Source organism: Carettochelys insculpta, chromosome 2 (assembly GCF_033958435.1).
Source record: "Carettochelys insculpta isolate YL-2023 chromosome 2, ASM3395843v1, whole genome shotgun sequence".
Taxonomy (NCBI): Eukaryota; Metazoa; Chordata; order Testudines; family Carettochelyidae; genus Carettochelys; species Carettochelys insculpta.
The window spans coordinates 27,725,455-27,744,969 of NC_134138.1; the positions used below are offsets into that span (position 1 = coordinate 27,725,455).

At 48.2% G+C, this 19,515-nt stretch overlaps 1 protein-coding gene across 1 annotated transcript in view; it reads left to right on the forward strand.

Annotated features, from left to right (window-relative positions):
- Positions 1 to 5,480: 5,480 nt before the first annotated feature.
- SNTB1 (syntrophin beta 1) overlaps positions 5,481 to 19,515 on the forward strand; it is a 196,299-nt gene continuing 182,264 nt past the window's right edge. Inside the window, exon 1 of the mRNA XM_074986722.1 lies at positions 5,481 to 9,215. Coding sequence (XP_074842823.1) covers positions 8,648 to 9,215 — 568 coding nt within the window. The 5' untranslated portion in view covers positions 5,481 to 8,647. The remainder of the gene's footprint in view (positions 9,216 to 19,515) is intronic.

Below are 19,515 nucleotides of genomic sequence, written 5' to 3' on the forward strand. Positions count from 1 at the left end.
AATAGATAGATAGATAGATAGCTCTTTGCACTCTGTCCACATCTATTTTGGCTCTTAGTTGTAACTGGTTGGTCTATTAGTCTACTGTCAATAGATGTTTTACTGTATCTATACAGCTTAGTTAGGCTGCGTCTGCACTACGAGATAAATTCAAATTTAATTCAGTTATCTCGGTTTTACCACGTGACTGTCTTCACTGTAAAGACCATTAGCTTGATTTTGGGTGCAGTAAACTTGAGATTACAAAACTTCAGTAACCTGACGGGTATAGCGTCAAGCTCAAATTCAGAAGTTCCATTAAATGCAAACGTGGAAGGTCCATGTCTTGAAAGCAAATTTATTAGCCTCCAGAGGTGTCCCATATGTAAGCCACAATGCCCCTCTCACCGCTACGCTCTGGCCTCTGCTCTCCAGTAACAGAAAGAGCCTGATTTTCCAAACTGGAGCAGCAAGTCTTTAGCTGTGGGCTCATGTTCGTTTATGACAGGTTGAGAAATGGCTTCTTTCTTTCTATGCTGTTAGTGGGGTGCATGCATCTACCCATTCAAATAGCCCCTGCAGGGAGATGGCAACTCTTTCTGTACACTTGCTATTTTTTTGCACTGCCTGGTGCCAACCCCTGCCCTACTGTACCATGTGTCAACAAGGCTGTGTTGGGGGCTATGCTGATGCCATGGGGAAGGAACAGCTCAACTGGTCATCCAGCGACACTCCCTCGCCCTTTGGCCAATACCTGGGCTTGCTTCTGCTGCCAGGGAAAAGTCACCCCCAGCAGCTAAGGGGCTTGCTGCCAATGGGGGAAAATACTTCAAATGGTCATCCAGAAACACCCCACTCTTGGCCCTACCTGGGCTTGCTGCTGCCAGGGGAAAACCAACAATTCTTTTTTTCTGCGATGACGGGAGGTGGGAGGGACAGCCAGTTGAGAATACAGTCACTGCACCTGTTTTGGCAATATAATGTAGGGGGGCCAAAAAGTCTTTCTTTCTTCCTACATTCTTCTCAAAACAAGAAACATTCCAGGCGCCCGTGTTATATTCAGGGATTACAATTCGGCAATGATGGGAAGTGGGATGGACAGCCAGTCGAGAATGCAGTCGCTCCACCCGTGTTGCCAACATAATGAAGGGGGAAACCAAAAATTCTTTCTTCCTATATTCTTCTCAATGTAACAAGAAACATTCTGGGCCCCTGCATTATTTTCAGGGATCATATTTTGGCAGTGATGGGAGGTGGGATGGATGGCCAGTTGAGAACACAGTCGTTGCATAGAAGCCTTATAGTGCACTGGAAAGGCAAAAACCCTTTCCATTAACAATAACATATGGGGAAACCAAAAATTATTTCTTTCTTCCTATAGTCTACTCCCGACATTATTTTCAGGTATCATATTGTGGCCATGATGGGAGGTGGGTGGATGGCTAGTTGGGAATACAGTCACTGCACCCATGTTGGCCATGTGATGTGTGGGGAAACCAAAAATTCTTTCTTCTAATTTTGAGTGTTTGCTGCATTATTTCCATGGAGCAACATATTTTCAGAGATCAGGAAGGGAATGATGAAAATTAAATCGGGGACGATGACGTCAAGACCATCGAGCATAACCAGAATGATATGGGAATAAGGGAACTGCGAGATAGCTTCCCACAGGGCTCTACTGCAACAGTCAATGTTAGCCAATGCATCTGTAGCAGCAATGATTCAACTTTGTGGGGAGCAAGGTGTGAAGTGAGGATGGTCAAAATCGAACTTATAAATTCCAAAATTAGAAAATCCATATAAATACATTTGAATTTATCGTGTAGTGTAGACTCAGCCTTAGTCTATGGAAAAAATAAGCTTGAATTTCAGCCACCATGTTCTCACCAATATTGCCCAACCTATTTCCCCACCCATTGTTTCAACCTCTTACCGTGTCTTGTAAAACTAGTCTGAAAGCTCTCTCAGCAGAGGCTGTCTCTCACTATGGCTGCATCTACACTAGTAGGTCCATTCGAAAAACATTTCGAAAGGAGGGCCTCTTTCGAAAGATCATATGGCACGTCTACACACAAAACACATTCTTTTGTATCAGGAAGAGTGTCCCCTTTTGAAAGGCTGGTTCAAAAGAGAACATGTGTAGACGCTCGGCAGGCCACTCTTTTGAAAGAGGGGGTCCTGCATGGCAGCGGCTGTCTGGAGCACGGAGATGCTCCTGCCAGCACAAGCAGAGCTCTGTGGTCTCCACCTTTGGCCATGTTTAAAGACACAGGTACCCAGAAACTCTGTGGCAGGAAGCTGAGAAAATGATGGCTGTAGGGAGAGCACAAGCTTCCACCAGAACATCTTCCCAGCAAAACCAGACTGACAGCAGAAACTCCGCCAGCACAATGGCCAGTACCCAGAGCCCCACACCCCCAAGGGGTCCCCCTCCCATGCAGCTAAGGGCTCCCAGGACCCCAGCCAGGGGCCAAACAAGAGAGCCCTCTCCTGGTGCAAGGCCTAGATGGGGGACCTCCTGGGACTTTGGGTGGAGAAAGAGGTTCTCCTCCATACCATCAGCCGGTGTCAGAATGCTGCAGCATTTAGCCACTCCTCCACCAGACTCACCCCCAGCAGCCACCCCACCCACAATCCACACCAGATCGTTTTGAAAGTGAAGGAGCCGTGTCAGGCCTACTGCCAGGCTCAGGAAGCAGCCAACCACTCAGGGGCAGTGCCTACTGGCTGCCCCCACTTCAGTGAGCTGGACCACCTCTTCAGGGCAAAGGAGGCATCCCCCATGGCCGTGGTCCTGGACACTGCCAGACTGGAGAATGAGACCAAGTCTGAAGACCTGGCGGGTCCCACAGGTGGCAGCAGCCTCCAGCATATAAGCCAGGAGACCAAGGCCACCAGCGATGACGAAAGCTCCAGTGACAGGATCTTCTTCATCACCATCCTGTCCGGGTCATCCAGCTGGCCCCATCCACCTGGGCCTCCCCTGAGTTCTTGGAGGGACCCTCAAGCAGGTCCTGGGCACTTCGGATGCCCCAGTATGAGGGGAGGGGGCACCCTTGTCAGCCACAGCTGGCAGCGAGCTGCTCACACAGCTGCCGTACCCAGTCCACACACAGCTCAGGTGGTGGTGCTCCCAGAGCCCTAGGGGTGCCATGCATGGCACTCATCACCCGCCCCCATGGACAGCACTACTGGCCAGTCACCCAGGGAGGGAAGGAGTGGGCCTCAAACGAGGCCTTCGCGCACCTCACCCATGTAGGGGACCCTAGCAAACAGAATCCCCTGGGGGGGGTAAAGGGGTTCAAGTGAGGTGGGGAGCACGGCCCCTCGGGGTCATCCCTCTGTCCCCTTGTGTCTCCACAGCTCCACCATCCAGGGACTGTCCGAGCCCCATCCATGGGCCAACATGGGGCCATAGCAGGGCTGTGCAGTGGTGCCATCAAGAGGAGGAGGCTGCTGTCACCCACACAGCCATCCTCTGGGTCCAAAATAGCATCCTGTGGGAGCAGCTGGCGGTGACCCACCCTGCATAAATACCTCTTGCCTTCTCTGCACAATATTGTGGAGAGTGCAGCAGGCCCCCATAACAGCCAGCATGCTGGGGAGGCTGACCTCCAGCTGCATAAGTAGGCACAAAAAGCACCCCTTCAGGCACCCAAATGCCCACTCTACCATGTTCCAGGCCTGGTTGAGGTGGTCATTAAAAGTGTCCTGTCTGGGGATGGTGTGTCCAGTGTATGGGCACATCAGCATGGGTGCGGGGGTATGCAGCATCAGCTGTGATGCAGGGGAGGGGGCATAGCGGTGTCCCCAAACAGGAGGTCCCATGGAGGAGATGTACGTCCCCTCCTGAATCCTGTGGCTGAGCCATGAGTTGCAAAAGATGAGGGTGTTGTGGGCTCACCCGGACTACCCCAAACAAATACCCATAAACTACCCCTTGGTGTCCACAAGGGCCTGGTACCCCTTGTGGTTGACATATGCACCTGCACTGTGGTCCAGGGCCCGGATGGTGATGTGGGTCCCATCCAAAGCCCTGAAGCAGTTGGGAACCCCAGGTCCTCAAACACCATGAGGGCAACGTTGAGGTCTCTGACACAGACAACCCAGCAAAGAAGCATGTGGTTTATGGCCCTGACAACCTGCTTGGGGTGGAGGGAGACCACACCCATGAGTGCATGGCTTGGTGCTCCATGCCCACCCCTGAAGGACCCCTCTGTCCCTTGCGGGGCCCTCATCCCCTCTTCCCTGCAGGGCCTCTGTGCCTGGGATCCTCCTCCCCCTCTCCCTATGGTGGGTGCATGACCTGAGTATGACTTACCTCCAGGAAGACAGCCCCGATGGTGGCCTTGCCCACCCAAACTGATGGCCAGCTAAGCAGCAGCTGTCTAAAGTGGTCAGCTTCCACAGGGCGATGGCTACCCTCTTCTGCAGGGGGAGTACAGGCTGCATCTGCATGCCATGGTGCTGGAGGGCTGGGGCAAGGCAGTGACATAGCTCCAGAAACATCCTGTTGGTCATGCAGAAGTTCTGGAGCCAGCGGTCATCTTCTTGGTCCCCCAGCACCAGCCGGTCCCATCACTTGCTGCTGGTGGGATAGCTCCACACTCGCTGGAGGGACACCTGAGGGACAGGGTGTGGGTGTTGCCCCATGGAAGCAGCCTGCAGGAAGACAGCTATGCGGGTGGCCCCCTGGAGCTGCAGGAGGACAGCCAAAAGCATTGCAGCCAGCAGGCTGGCCAGGGCCTCCAGGGAGCTGCTGGAGATGCGTAGGCGTCTCCTCCATGGCTCTGCTGCATGCTGAAGGTCTGCTGTGCCTTGGGAAAGCTCAGCAGCCCTCAACGTGTGCAGGATGGGGGTGCTTGGAAGAGGTCCATTAAGGGAGCAGCAGGCTGCAGCCCCTGGAAGGGCTTGTCCACCATGCAACCCCGGCTGTGGCATTTCCTGGCCCTTTCTTTTGAAAGGGCACCCTGGGATGCATGGACCTTTTTGAAAGGGTGGGCTGTTCTTTCAAAAGAGTGGATCACACCTTCAATGCACTTTTTATGTGTAGACATGCGATTTCGAAAGGCGATCTTTTGAATTTTGGTTTTTGAAGGCTCGCCTTTAAAATTCGTGCTCTAGTGTAGACCTAGCCTATGAGTCGGTCTATGCAGAAAAGAAAAGACCTTCAGCTGGCCTGTGTCCGCTGAGTTGGGCTTGCAGGGCTGTTTTGCTGCTGTCTAGACTTTTGGGCTCAGGCTGGAGTGCAGTCTCAGGGACCCTCCCCCTCCCACCCCAAATACCCTGGACAGAGCTAGGATAAGTATTTTCAAACCTGCTGGGCTGAAGCTCCAAGCCCCAGTGAGCACTTTAGGGCTACAGGCCTGAGCCTGGCACGTCCTGTTGGCAGGGCCAGTCCAAGGGGTTTTGGTACTGAAGGTGAACTATGACTTTGGCACCCCACCACACACACACTCTCTCTCTCTCAGTACAGAGAAAAATGAGAAACCTGGAGTGAAATGTTACCTTTATTTACTTGGCATTTGACAGGAACAATGTAAATATAAAAATAAATATTTTCATTGATTTTTTTCTACTTTTCATTAATCCTTCCTAACACAATTACACTGTATAGGATAAACCACCCAGTACCTGACACTTTAAAGTTTTAAACTTTTTAAGTTGTACACAGTGTTTATGATCAGCACTATAAACAGTTGCATTTCGAGCTACAACTGTCTTCCTTCCAAAGGAACTGAGTTTTGGGAAGTTATGAAAACCTTTATTCCTTGATAGTGAATGAAGTCTGTTTTTGAGTTGTAACCCTTTTGTTCTGGGCCATCAATTTGTGTAAAAATTTAGAATTATGGGTTTTGTTTTGGTTTTTTTTTGTTTTTTGTCTTTTTTTTTTTGCTTTCATTTTCACAAATTGGACAATAGATTTCTTGAGACAAAGTTTTAAAGCTATTTCATGTTCGGTTGAGATGGTGATCAGTCCAACAAGTTCAGGCATGGCCAACATGTGACCCACAGGTCAGAATCCAGCTCACAAAACCTTCTCCCATGCCAGCAGCATCATTTTACCCAAGCCACCCAAAGTGAGGTTGGAGCACAGGGTGTACTCAGGCTGGGGCAGAAGTCAGCAACCTGCAGCTCGAGAGCCACATGCAGCTCTTTAAGGAGCCACTTGCATCTCTCAGCCCTGCCATGGCTGAAACAACGGAAATAAACTGAACTGGTTTAATGTCCAGCAGGATGGTGGGAGGGATCTGTCCATTAAACCAGCTCAAGTTAGTTCCATTATGTCAATGTTGCAGGGCAGGGAGCTTCCTGCACTGCAGGTGGGGACAGTGAGCAGGAGAGCTGGGGAGAGGTGCATCATCTGAGACAGGCTAATCTTGGGGATGGGGGAAGTGGGTTTGGGGCTGAGAAGGGATAATTCTGGGGAAGGGAGAACAGTTTGGGGCTGGTAGGGGTTAAGTCTGGAGGTGGGGGGCTAAGTTTGGGGCTGGTAGGGGTTAAATCTGCGGGTGGAGGGGTGAGTTTGGGGCTTAGATGGGTTAAACCTGGGGATGTGGGAGCAGTTTGGGGCTGATAAGGGTTAAGCCTGGAGATGGGATTGGGGCTGATAGGAGTTCAGCCTGGGGATGTGGAGGGCGGGTTTGGGGTTATTTTGTGTTCGGATTCCAGAACATGTACAAAATTGCCATGTGGCCCCCAAAGCAAAAAGGCTGGCCACGCCTGAACAAGTCTCTCTTTCATCATGGAAGACTGAAGGTATGTCTATCAATTTTACCTATTCGCTCTACTAGCAACAGAAACTGGAAGAATCAAGAGAATTCAAAGAGCAATGAACATGTTGGGACAGCTGTTTGGGAATCGGTGTTCAGAAATAAACTTTGGTACATATTAAGGTGTAAGATGTCGTGGAAGTTGTCATGAAATAGTCTTCCGTTCACTGCACAAATCTCCTGCATCAATATCTTATGAATTTGCAATACCCTGGGACACTAGGAGCTCTCTACCTATTGCAACCTTTCCTGGTGAGTCATTGCACATCATAGTAACATAAATCTAGTAAAGGCCTTCCTTCTGGGAGATCCCCCAGGGGCCTCACCTCTACACACTGGTTTGGAGTCTGGAAGAGCTTCTTTCGGATTCCAAATCATGTGACCCTATGCTCATGAGGTGCCAGGAATTTACATCTGTGCCTCATTAGCATTTTTCAGGCCGTTTATTAGCATTCCACTTTTTGGAGAAAGTGGCATGTATAGAAACAGCCAGCATGTTTAAGACAGACAGGAGAAAGTTGTTTTTTCACACAATACAGTCACTCGGAGGGACTCATTGCCAAGGGATGCTGCAAAGACCAAGGCTGTGTCTACACTAGCAAAGAAGGGGCTCTTTTGAAATAGCCAGCAGTGCCTCTACACACAAAAACCATTCTTTTAAAATTAAACCAAAAGAGCGCAGTGCTCCTTCTGAAAGGTCTCTTCCACTCCCGTTTCAGGCAGAGCACCTTCTTTCGAAATAAAACGTGTATAGATGCTTTGTGGACCCTTTTTTTCAAATGAGCAGTCTTCACACGGCCTGATTTTTCGATTCCGGGCCCATTCTTTCAAAAGAGTGGGGGCTGTGTGGATGCTCTCTTTTGAAAGAGGAGATCTTAACAGGGCTTCTTTCAAAAGATCTCTGTAGTGTAGACATAGTCCAAGAGTATAACTACATGAAAAAAAAAGGTTAACTTCACAGAGGACGGGTCAGTGAGGCACCCCATACTTTGGGTGGTCCCAAGACTCTGCTGCCAGAAGCCAGGACTTGATACCAGTGAATAGATGCCAACATAGTTGCACCATCCTGCTGATTTGCTCTGAAGCATTTTGCAGCAGCTGCTATCAGCTGACAGGCTACTGGGCCAAGTAACCATAGGTCCGGTCCGAACCAGTGCCGCCATTCAGTTCATGTGCTGTCCCAGAAACAGATTAACCCTGTGGAGGCTGTGCTGCGGAGGAGCATCTGTGGTTCGGAAGGCTGGCTCAGCTGGAGAGGGAGCCCTTTTCTTATCCTGAAGGTAAAGGGAAAGCTAGGCCACGTGGAGCCATGGGGAAGAGGGAAAAGGTCTTCCAAGCATTGTGCCCTGTAAGCTGAGCCTTGGGCGTCTACCCAGGGAGAATTTGGTGCCACCCAGTCGATCAGCAGGGCTCCCACAGCGGGCCGCGTTTCTGCGGGTGGTGCACACATGCGCACGCCTTGGTGCACACAACAAAATTTATTCCGCCCCGGCTGGCCGCAAGGAGGGTGGAGGCTGCTGCCGCTTCCAAGCCCAGGGGAGGCGAGACGCAATGGGGGTTAATGGGTTGTGAGCGACTCTGGGGAGAGCTGAGCTGCGGAAAGAGCCCGCCCGCGTCTGTGCTCGCCGCTGGGAGGAAGGTGGCGAGGGAGGATTCAGTGGGGCGCGCGTCCCCTGGCGGCTGGGCGTGGCAAGGGAGCAGCCAGGGCGGGCGGCAGGTGGGCTGCCGCGAGGGGCCGGCCCGCGCTCCACGTGCCGCCCGCCGCAGAGGAGCTGAGGCGGGACCTTCGCTCCGCCCCCGGCCGGCTGGCGGCGCTCGGGGCGCCCCGGGAGCGCAGCCCAGTCCTGTGCGCGGCCGGCGGGGCAATCACATGGTGCGCTGAGAATGCTCCAAAGATGGCGGTAGCGGCGGGCGGCCGGGCGCAGCGCAGCGGCTGGCTGGAAGTCCTGGTGCGGGACCGCTGGCACAAGGTCCTGGCCAATTTGGGCGAGGACGCCCTGGTGCTGAGCTGCGAGGAGCGCGCCGACGGCGCAGCCCACAACGGCCTCGGGACCAGCGGCAACGGGGCGCCCTGCCGGGGTAACCCCGGCGGGGCAGCCGAGTCCCTCGGCGGCGGCGGCAGCAGCAGCAGCAGCCCCCAGGCGGGGGGTGGCGGCCCTGGGGTGCGCACCGCCTTCACCGAGCTCCCCGACCAAGTGCCCGACGCTGTCTCGAACAAGAAGCGGTGCGTGAAGGTGCTGAAGCAGGAGCTGGGCGGGCTGGGCATCAGCATCAAGGGCGGCAAGGAGAACAAGATGCCCATCCTCATCAGCAAGATCTTCAAGGGGCTGGCGGCCGACCAGACCCAGGCCCTCTACGTGGGCGATGCCATCCTGGCCGTGAACGGCACAGACCTGCGGGACGCCACCCACGACGAGGCGGTGCAGGCGCTCAAGCGGGCGGGCAAGGAGGTGCTGCTGGAAGGTAAGGGCGTCGATCAGCCAGCCCCGCGCGCCGGTCTGCACGGGCCGCCCAGCAGGGGGAGAGACAGGCACCCCGGTGAGCCCCAGCCACTTCCCTGCCCCTGCGAGTTAGAGACCTTCGCAGGGCAGGGCAGATTCAGGCAGGTGTAGCCATGGGACCGCGATATGGGAGGGGTGAAAGCTGGGCCTTCTTGCTACCTGGTCTCCGGCGTGTTTGTGGGTGAAAGCGGGGACCGACCGGATCGCAAACTCCAGGCCTGGGAAGTTGAGTGTTAACGTGGGTTTGAAACCAGCGCCGAGATTCCTAGGCGCCCCGCGAGGGGCTTGCAACGCTGGGAGAGGGGACAGCCCGCTTCCCCGAGCCGGCAAGGGGGTAGGTTAGCAGAGAGGTGCCAGCCTATGGCTGGGGCCAGGCAGGAGCTCATTTGACTAAAGGAACTCCGGGAGCCCCAGCGCCAAGCGGACGGCTTTGCAAGTTTCGCTCTGTGTGTGTGTGTGTGTGTGAGTGAGTGAGTGAGTGAGTGTGAGAGAGATGCAAACCTCAGCAGGACTTAAAGCAACTCACTGTAAGACCCTGGCCGCAAGGGTGAGGGCTCTTCAAGCAACCCACTGTGGGATCTGAAACTCCGTCATGGAGAGGAAGATAGCGTGATAAAACTCCCTCAACCAGAGATCGCCCACGGCTTGACGTTTGGTAGTGGGTTAAGAAGAGAAACTATCTCCTGAGGCTTTGCAGTCCTTTCCAGAAAGAAAAGTGGTTAGCACAGCCTTCCTAAACAGCCGGGATAACTCATGGCAGCTTTGCTATACTGAGTTTGACTAGGAAAGGCAAGGGTGGGGGAAAAAGAACAAACTTCGAATCCAGAAGTCTGAGAGTTTGGCTATTACTCAGATCAAATCGCATAGGGCTATGTCAACCTGTGTGACTTCAAATGACTGAAACTTACATGTATCCCTCCTAGTTCATTCTGGGGGGGAGGGGAAGAAATTTGATGGAAATTGGCAGATTATCTCTTTGCAACATTTGCAGGAAAAAAAAAACCATAGAGAATGTGATTCCTCAGCTGCAGTGAGAGGTGATCTTTTAGATGCCACCTTAAAACCGAATGCAAAAGAAGCAAGACTCAGCTTAGGGAGTTAGTTTAGGCATACACTGTATAAAAGAAAAAAATGCAGGCAAATGTTTGGTGTGGACAGACAAAAGTGAGCGGATAAATTAGAGACCAGAAAAAAAGTCCATAGATCTCAAGACTTTTTGTGAGAGGGAGTTGACATTTTTCTTTTTTTTTTTTAATAAAATCTTTTATAAGTGTCTTTTCCTAGATAAGTGATGGAATTGCTAGACCTGAGAAAGGATCAACAGAAAGAAACATGCCCAATGAGTGTTAAATAGAAATGCCCTTGATATGTACACGTGTTTGATAAAGTGCTCATTTGTGTGTACATAAGTTCATTTAACCAGAGGTTCTTAACCTTTTGAGTCATTAACTTTTGTGGCATTAAGGGGTGAACCTGCTGCCATTCCATTTCACCTATCTTAGTTTCAAATGGATTTATGTTGTCATTTGCAACCTCTCCTTCCTTTGGTTCTACTGAACACAGCACAGTTTCTGATTTGCCTCTCTTGAGTTGCTGAAGAACAGTAGCAGCCCTTGGAGCAGCTGTAGGAACGGGTGCTAAGCTTTTGTGGGGTGCATTTCAGCAAAAGTTGTGAATACCTGAATATATGTTTGTGGTGTGGAAAGGGGAGAAGAATCCTTGGTTTAAAACCTTATGGAGTCTGTGGGGTAAAATAGAAGGAATTTCAGCTGACTGACTGTGAAAGTGAGGAACTGATCTACTTTGCATCTTACAACACCTTGTCACCAAGAAGAAATTAAATAACTCTGCATTATTGGGTACCTGTCAGGATGTTATCTAATTGCCTCTTTTCTTTACCCAGCAGTGAAATAGTTCACAAAGTTGTACTAGGTCAGAGAGTAGAAAGGGAGAGGTTACCATGGCCAAATTCCATCTTTGGTAACAGGTTACAGCTGTGTGGCCCTACATATGGGCAGAATTTGACCTTAGTTCTGTCTAATGATTAACACAGCAAATACCATACAATATTCTTGCTATATTCCCCCCACATACAATACAAAAAAACTGGACGTCTAGGAGCTGTGCAACACTTACAGGAAGAGTCAGAGTTTTTTCGCTATAGGAGCAAAGACCAGGGACTCATTTTGCTCCTGTATCTTTCCATCCCCCTTTTATGAACTCTAGTGCAGCTGCTGCCTTTGGCTCTTTCCTCCTCTGAAGTGAATGCTGATGCCTTATTTCTGTACTAGAGCAGCAGTGCTCAGTCCATGGTGTATTTTAATAGTCACCCCAGTGGAGGGCTGATGCTGAAATACTTGCACTGGGCAAGATCCATTGGAGCAGCTAAAATCAGAATCTGTGGTAGTGTCTCCCAGAACCTGCCATTTAGTTGAGGAGGGAATTGGTGAAGGACTTGTTTAAACAGACAGCTTAGGACAACTTTGTGAGAGCTGGCATCCCACTTTGAAGATCACTCTTCAGCGATGCCGTGTAAAACAGTCCTTCTGTGACCGGAGAAAGAAAAGTCAAAGGTTCTTTTAAACCTTTGATTTTGTTATTTAAAGAGACTGACACAGCTAGATGGATTCTGCTTAGCTGTTGCAGGTGATGGGATTTGCTGTTGCTTGTGCTATAACAGGATTATGCTCTCTTGCTTTACTCTAGCCTCCTAGAAAGCTCTGTATTAAAAACAGTGAGCTGACTGCGGGAAAGAACACCCAGGTGTACAAGAGACAATCCTATCTGAATTCTCTCCCATTAAAAACAATCTGCAGGGCTGAGGAACACTGCTGGCTGCTGTGCTAACACGTTAGTTATTGTGTCTTGATACCTTAAGCTTATGCTGGGGAAATAATGAAACTACTCATGCCTGCTGGGCAACAGTGTCTCAAGGGACAAGTTCTAAGGGCCTGATCCTGAAAGGTACTGAGTGCTTTCTGCTCCCAATCTGATATAGGTGAGCTTGAGGGCATCCCAGCATTTCACAGTTGTGGGGCCCTCATTTTTGTAAGGTGTACTCCGCAGAAACGCTATACAAAGATTCTTAATCAGTTGCATGAGGTATTGGCAAAGTGAGATCCAAATTGTGGGCCATTCCACATGCCAGCTAAGGGGCTTAAGGTGATGGAAGGTGTGAATAACTTGCGTACCGGCTGGGTGTGGTTCATGTAAATGGCACTTAGGGGGAGAGGGAGGAGGGGAGAGAGAGAGAGGGAGAGTTTCTTCTGTGTCAGCTAGGGGAAGTATGGTATTTTAATAGTCACCCCAATGGAGGACTGACACCCTCTGAGTGTAGTTCAACATCCCACTTATAGAAAGAGTGAATCTTCTCTGAATCTACACCCTGAGTTAACAGCCACCTGGTTTTAGCTCAAGCTGTTGAGGTGCCTGCACTAAGCTCCAGAGGTCCCAGGTTTGGTTGCACCTGTTGGTGTTACACTTACCACTCCACATTGTGAGTATTAATGTGTGAGAGTGAGTGCTGCATGTATGGGGCATGCTGGCTGGTTCCCCTCCTGCATGGATGGGCATGGGGAATGTGGGTATAATAGGGATGGGCATTAGCTCTAACCCCTTTCCTCATCTGCCTTAGCCAACTGTTTGGAGCTGGTGCAAGTGGGAGATGTAACCTGCATCAGTACAGGGAAGGCAGATCTGATTTCTACTTGGGCAGCAGGGTTATGTGGTGCTCCTTGCTCAGGGCCCCTGGCACACACTCAATCCCTAACCCTTCTAACATGAAAGCAAAGCAAGACCAATTTACAGTGTGCGATTACCTTAACAATTTTGAGTATATGTTTAGAGAAAGACATTTGTGTAACCCAGTGTTCAGCATGTGCTGTTGTAACCCACACACCCTCTGGAGTGGTGTCTTGTCTATCTAATAGCACTGAGACCATTTATAGGGTGATAATGAGTCTACTCTGCAGATTTAGTTACCAACCAAGCTGATTTTTAACTCATATGATAGAGGCTAATACCCTAAGTTCCACAGGTCCCAGATTCTATTCTGACAGTCGGAAGCAAATCCTAACCAGCAACTATACACTGTACCACAGTCACTCTAACTCAGGGACCTATCCATGCAACAAACCTCGTTGCCAGCTCTGCCGACATATCTACACCAGCAACACCATTACAGGACCTAACCAGATCAGCCACACCATCGTGGGTTCATTCAGCTGCACATCTACCAATATAATTTATGCCATCATGTGCCAGCAATGCCCCTCTGCTATATACATCGGACAAACTGGACAGTCTCTACGTAAAAGAATAAACGCACACAAATCAGACATCAGAAATGGCAATATACAAAAACCTGTAGGAGAGCACTTCAATCTCCCAGGCCACACAGTAGCAGACTAAAAAGTAGCTATCCTACAGCAAAACAATTTCAAGACCAGACTCCAAAGAGAAGTTGCTGAGCTACAATTCATCTGCAAATTCCACACCCGCAGCTCAGGATTAAACAAAGTGAATGGCTGGCTAAATACAAAAGCAGCTTCCCCTCCCTTGGTGTTCACACCTGCAGATCAGCTGCTGGTAGTAAGCCTCATCCTTCCTGACTGAGCTAACCTTGTTATCCCCAGCCTTGCTCTGGCTTATTTATACCTGGCCCTGCAGATTTCCATGACCAGCATCTGTTGAAGTGAGTCTTTGCTCATGAAAGCTCATGCTCAGAACTTTTCTGTTAGTCTATAAGGTGCCACAGGACCCTTCGTTGCTTGGCATTACACTGTGTTCCCTTCTGCCTGATCCCCAGAGGATGAGAATCTGGTATAGAAAGTACTTGAGATGGAGAGGATACCCTTCTAGAGCTTAAATGGAAGGTGCTCACACTGAGTGGTTAAAGAAGCTTGGAAAAGAAGGGGAGTTATCTCTGACTAGCCAGGGAAGGGGGAGAACTGTAGTAATGCTACCAGAGGGAAGAGGGACAGCTCCCCCCTCTGATCTGCCCTGTGGAGGGAGACTGTGCTTTGAAGGCTCTTAGATCTACAAAAGGAAAATCATGGAACGGGAGCAGGCTGGTGAGCAGAGGGAGTGAGAGTAGCACCAGAGTTTAGGCTGGATTGTCATCCTCAAATTCACATTTTACCCTCTCTATATTGTCTGATTAAATCCTACACTTAGATGCTGTTCATCTGGGTCTAAAATAGCTCCGTGTAAAATGTGAACTGTTTACTGAAGGGCCTGGAGTGCTGCCCACATTACAGTAATAGCTATTGCTTAAAATGTGTGTAAATATAAATTATATTTCCTGTCCAGTTCTGTTAAATTAGGTTCCATTATAGCAGACACCCAGAAAACCAAAACTGTGCAATGAGAGGTACTTACATGCAAGTAGACAGAGAAGTTGTTTTTTTGAATCACTAGAGTATTGAAACAAATCTAAGAACAAGCACTACATCGGGGCACTTTCTCAAAGTGCGAATGGGCAAAACAGACTGTGTTACACAGCTTCCATTTTTGTGTTCCTACAAAACCTTATAAACCAACACATAAAGCTGTGCTGGTTTCAATCAGGGTTGCCTCTGCTTGCAAATTTATTTGGGCTGAAGTAAAAGAAAGTAAGCTAGCCAATGTATGCTGTTTACATCAAATGGGTTTGGATATACAGGTTGGACCTCTCTAATCTGGAACTCTCTCGTCTGGCAAACTGCATAATCCAGCATGATTAGTTAGCCAAAAGACCACTTAATCATGGGTGTAGCCAAGTTTCCTGTGGTCCCATAAACTTTGTTTACAGCAACCAGTCCTGGCTCTGTTCTGTGCTGTTTATTTAGTTGTAATTAGCCCCTGAATGTTCTCAAAGAACCCAGTAAGCAGTGGAAGTGTTAGTAATGTGCCAGAAAATATTGACCTCCCCGTTGTCCAGCAAATTCTCTTATCCAGCACCGGTCAGGTGCTGGGGCTGCTGGGCAAAGAGAGGTTCAGCTGGTATCTCTGAACCACATTTCTTTATCACATGCTAATATGGAGGTGGACAAGATGGGGGTGAGCAGGCAATCATGCATCCAACACAGAATGGATTTTCACAGGGTTCTTTTAATGTTTATAATGGATTTCACTCAGTACTTTTTGTGATTCTCAATTAGACTAGAATAATAATAATGTAGAAGCAATTTGCTTTTCCTCAGAGTAATGGCAACCATATTGTTCGTCATCATCAACAACCATTGCTCAGCACCCATTGGTGTCTAATGCCTCTCTCACTATTTCCTTCCATCTTTCCCTGTCCAATGCGGAGAGGCTTAGTTAACCATATTGTTGTTCTGTACTATTATACTGTGTAATATTTCCCCAGCAGTGTTCAAGTACAGTGTTTCTAAGAGTTGGAAATATTGACATTGTGGACTTTTAAAGTAAATTAAGGCAAAGTGTGAAAAAGAAATATTATAATAAATTTCTATTTTCTTAATCTTCTCTTGAAAAGGCAAAATAATTCAGCCTGTATAAAACAGTAGTCTACTTCAAATGGAGCAAAATGTCTGAAAGCTACTTGTTGACTGTACAGATTGTACCTCCCTAGTCTGGCACCCCCCAGTACCCGAGTGGTCCCAGACAAGGGGATTTTTTGGAAGAGGGGAGGTCAGGCTGGATCCCTGGAGGAGGAGCCCCCCAACTTGTCCAGGACTCTTCTGCAGGGTTGCCAGGCTCCTGTCTCCCTGTGCAGCAGGGATCCTAGCAGTTGTGGGGGGCTGCTGGTGGGGCTCTGTGCCCCAGCCCGCTCCCAGCCCCAGGGCTGCTGGGGTACTCCTCGCCCCTGCCATGGGTCCCTGCGATTGGGGCTGCTGTCAGGACTCTGCTCCCCAGCCAGCTTCCCGCCTCGAGGGCTGTTGGGTTCCCAGGAGTGGGGTCTTGCAGCTGCACTCTGGTCCAGCAGCACCCATTGTCCTGCCAGATGAGGGATGCTGCCAGACAAGAGAGTGCTGGATAAGGGAGTTTCAACCTGTACTGAGAAACTGTTCTCACTTACCTATGTTGTCATGTGTTTTCTATGGCAATCACGTGATGACAAGTTACTTTTAGTGGATCACACAAGACTTTGCTTGTTAAAAAATGCCCATCTCCTGAAAGAATGTGAAAATATTAAGGGCACAAAATGTCTTTGCTCGCCTAGGCCGTGTCTACACTAGCCAAATACATATTCAGCACCTCATTAGCATGTGGGTAGCCGCAGCACTTCGAAATTGACGCAGCTCATCCAGACGGGGTTCGTTTTCGAAAGGACCCCGCCTACTTCGCAGTCCCCTTATTCCTATGAGCAGATGGGAATAAGGGGACTTCGAAGTAGGCGGGGTCCTTTTGAAAAGGAGCCCTGTCTGGACGAGCCGTGCGGCGACGAGCCGCATCAATTTCGAAGTGCTGAGGCTGCCCGCATGCTAATGAGGCGCTGAATATGTATTTCAGTGCTTCATTAGTAAACTTCGAAATGGCCATGCAAATGGCCATTTCGAAGTTTTTGGCTAGTGTAGAGAGGGCCCTATACATTGCATTATAGCCACTGAGTAAATCTATGAAGAATAGTGACAGAGAGAGAGCTGTGTTAGTCTGTATTCTATTAAAACAAAAAAGCAGTCAAGTAGCACTTTAAAGACTAACAACATAAATTATTAGATGATGAGCTTTCATGGGACCGACTCACTTGAATCTGAAGAAGTGGGTCTGTCCGACAAAAGCTCATCACCTAATAAATTATTTTGTTAGTTTTTAAAGTGCTACTTGACTGCTTTTTTGTTTTAAGTAAATCTATGCATGCTTTGGCCCTGGTAACATAGAGCTAAAGTTGAGATTGCCAATCACTTGTTGTACCTCACTTATCAAGTTACTCCTTTATACGTAGAGCAAATATATAAAATAGTCTAATCAATCTCTTTTATGCCAGCAAATAGCCAATTGGATAAATGCTCCTGTTATCATCTAAGAGCTGGATTGTGCCAAGTGAGTTTCCTAGATATCTTTTAAAAACCTTATTTGAATATCAAATCACAAGGTAAAGAAAAGAGTTAACAGTACAAAACCTCTGTGATAATGAGTCCTGATAATTACGTTTGTCTGAAATATATGGTAAAGGTTTTGAAATTTAGTTTTCTCTTTAATCTAACCTAATCAATGGATGATCTATAATTCCTAATGTAGCCTGTGGACAGGCTGGCTCAACTTGCACAAATAGGAATCAGTACCTCCTCAGTAAATCTTGTGGAAGTCTTCCAATTTAGCTGCTGTAAAGAAGGCAAGGATACTGTGAGCTAAAGGTTACTGGGTTTATTAGAACGAACTTGTGCAAGTGGAATGTGATTTGACCCAGCAACACATGTTATCACTTAAACTTCCTGAAAAGAATTCGGTCTTGCATTCAAGTTAAAATCTGGAAAGGAAACTGCATTGCTTGGGAATAGGTCCATAATGAAAAACTGAGCTGTAAACATTATGTCTTACCTACTTAGCTTGATGTACATTTAAAAGAATTAGATAATTCCTCTAAGATAAATAATACCAAATGTAAAATGCTATGGATTTGCTGCACTTATTGAAGTAGAATCGTATCTTTGGCTTTTTTCCCTCCATAACCATTCAAAGCATTTATGACGTCATCTGAAGAAGTGAGTTAACTCACGAAAGCTCATGCTCTAAACTTTTCTGTTAGTCTATAAGGTGCCACAGGACCCTTCGTTGCTGCTACAGATCCAGACTAACATGGCTACCCCTCTGATACTTGAATTTTAATACTGTTGACTGTGTAATGAACTAGGTAATACAGACCACTGCCCTCTGCTAGATTCAGTCAGAACAACTGTGTGTCATTGGTCCTCTAACATGGTGTTTCTTAAACTATGTTCTGTGGAACACTGGTGTTTTGTGAACAACGCATAAGTGTGCCACGTGCATTTGGAGAAATAAACTGATGGTATATATTTTCTGCTATTAAAATATATAATGTGACTACTTCATTACTATGATACCTGATTAAATTATTTCATTATGTTCTTGGTGTATATGTTGCTCTTTGCTTTCTCTTTTAGTCCAACAACAATTTTTTGAAGAAAAACTTTATAGGTGTTCTGCATTAAAAATATTATTGTTTAGTGTTCCGTGGACTCAGTTTTAGAAAAAAAGCACTGCAATACAGGTGATGGATATTCTCCCTTAGCTCAAATAATGGACTGAATCTGAAGCAAAACTATCTAAGTTCTGTTGCCATGAAGTTCACAGTGGCCATAGTTTTCAGCACAGTTTAATAGCAAAAATTCACAAGTAGATTTGCATTCTGTAGCTATTAAAGCTAGAAGGTACTTTTAAGATCACCTAGGCTGACCTCTTTCATAACACATAGTGTAGAATTTCTCCTTTAGCTCAATAGCCCATGGCTGAACTAGAATTGTGGTGTGCAACATGCTAGACATTATCCACATGTGGCTATTTCATCGGTGTTATGTAGCTAGTTGGCTTGAACAATAAATAAATTTTCAGAATAATGTGGCTAGTTCACGCCATGCTAGTGGCTAGGCTTCAGATCTGGTTGGATGCCATGGAACTAAAATGTATGTTTTAGGAAGGCACTTGGTCTACATTTCAAGACTCCGACCTGATGAGAACTCGCCAGATTCATTGTAACCTGTCCCATTGGTTAGTTAACCTCATTATTAAAAATGTGCCTCTTATTTCCAGTTAGAATTTTTTTCTGATTTCAACTTTTAGGCATGTGGTTTTCTTATGCCTTTATCTGCTTGGTTATGTTGCCATAGACTTGTTATAAATATTACAACTACAGCAGGGTCTCAACATTCGTGAACCTAAGGTTCATGAATTCAGGTATTCCTGAGCGGCTGCTAGCAGCTGCTTCCCTGGGGCTCTGGAGTGCTGGCAGCTACCGCTTCCTGGTGCTCCGGGGCAGAGAGCACCTGCAGCTGCAGCTTCCCCCAGGGCCCCGGACGGAGAGCACCAGCAACCAGGCTCCAGGCAGGAGCGGTTGCCATACGGTATTGGTGAAATTCAACATTCTCAAAGGTTCTCCACATGGAACCCTTGCAAATGTTGAGACCCTACTGTACTTTGGTCCAAAGGGAAATTGTTTGTTTGAATCAGTAAATAAAATATCATTGAAGCAGAGCTGGATTAGGGATTTGTGGAGCCCACCACTTCTACCTGCAGACCCCTCCCGCTTTGTGCTTCTACTGGGAAATGGGGATGGGGTCTGGAGCTTTGCCCAGCACTCC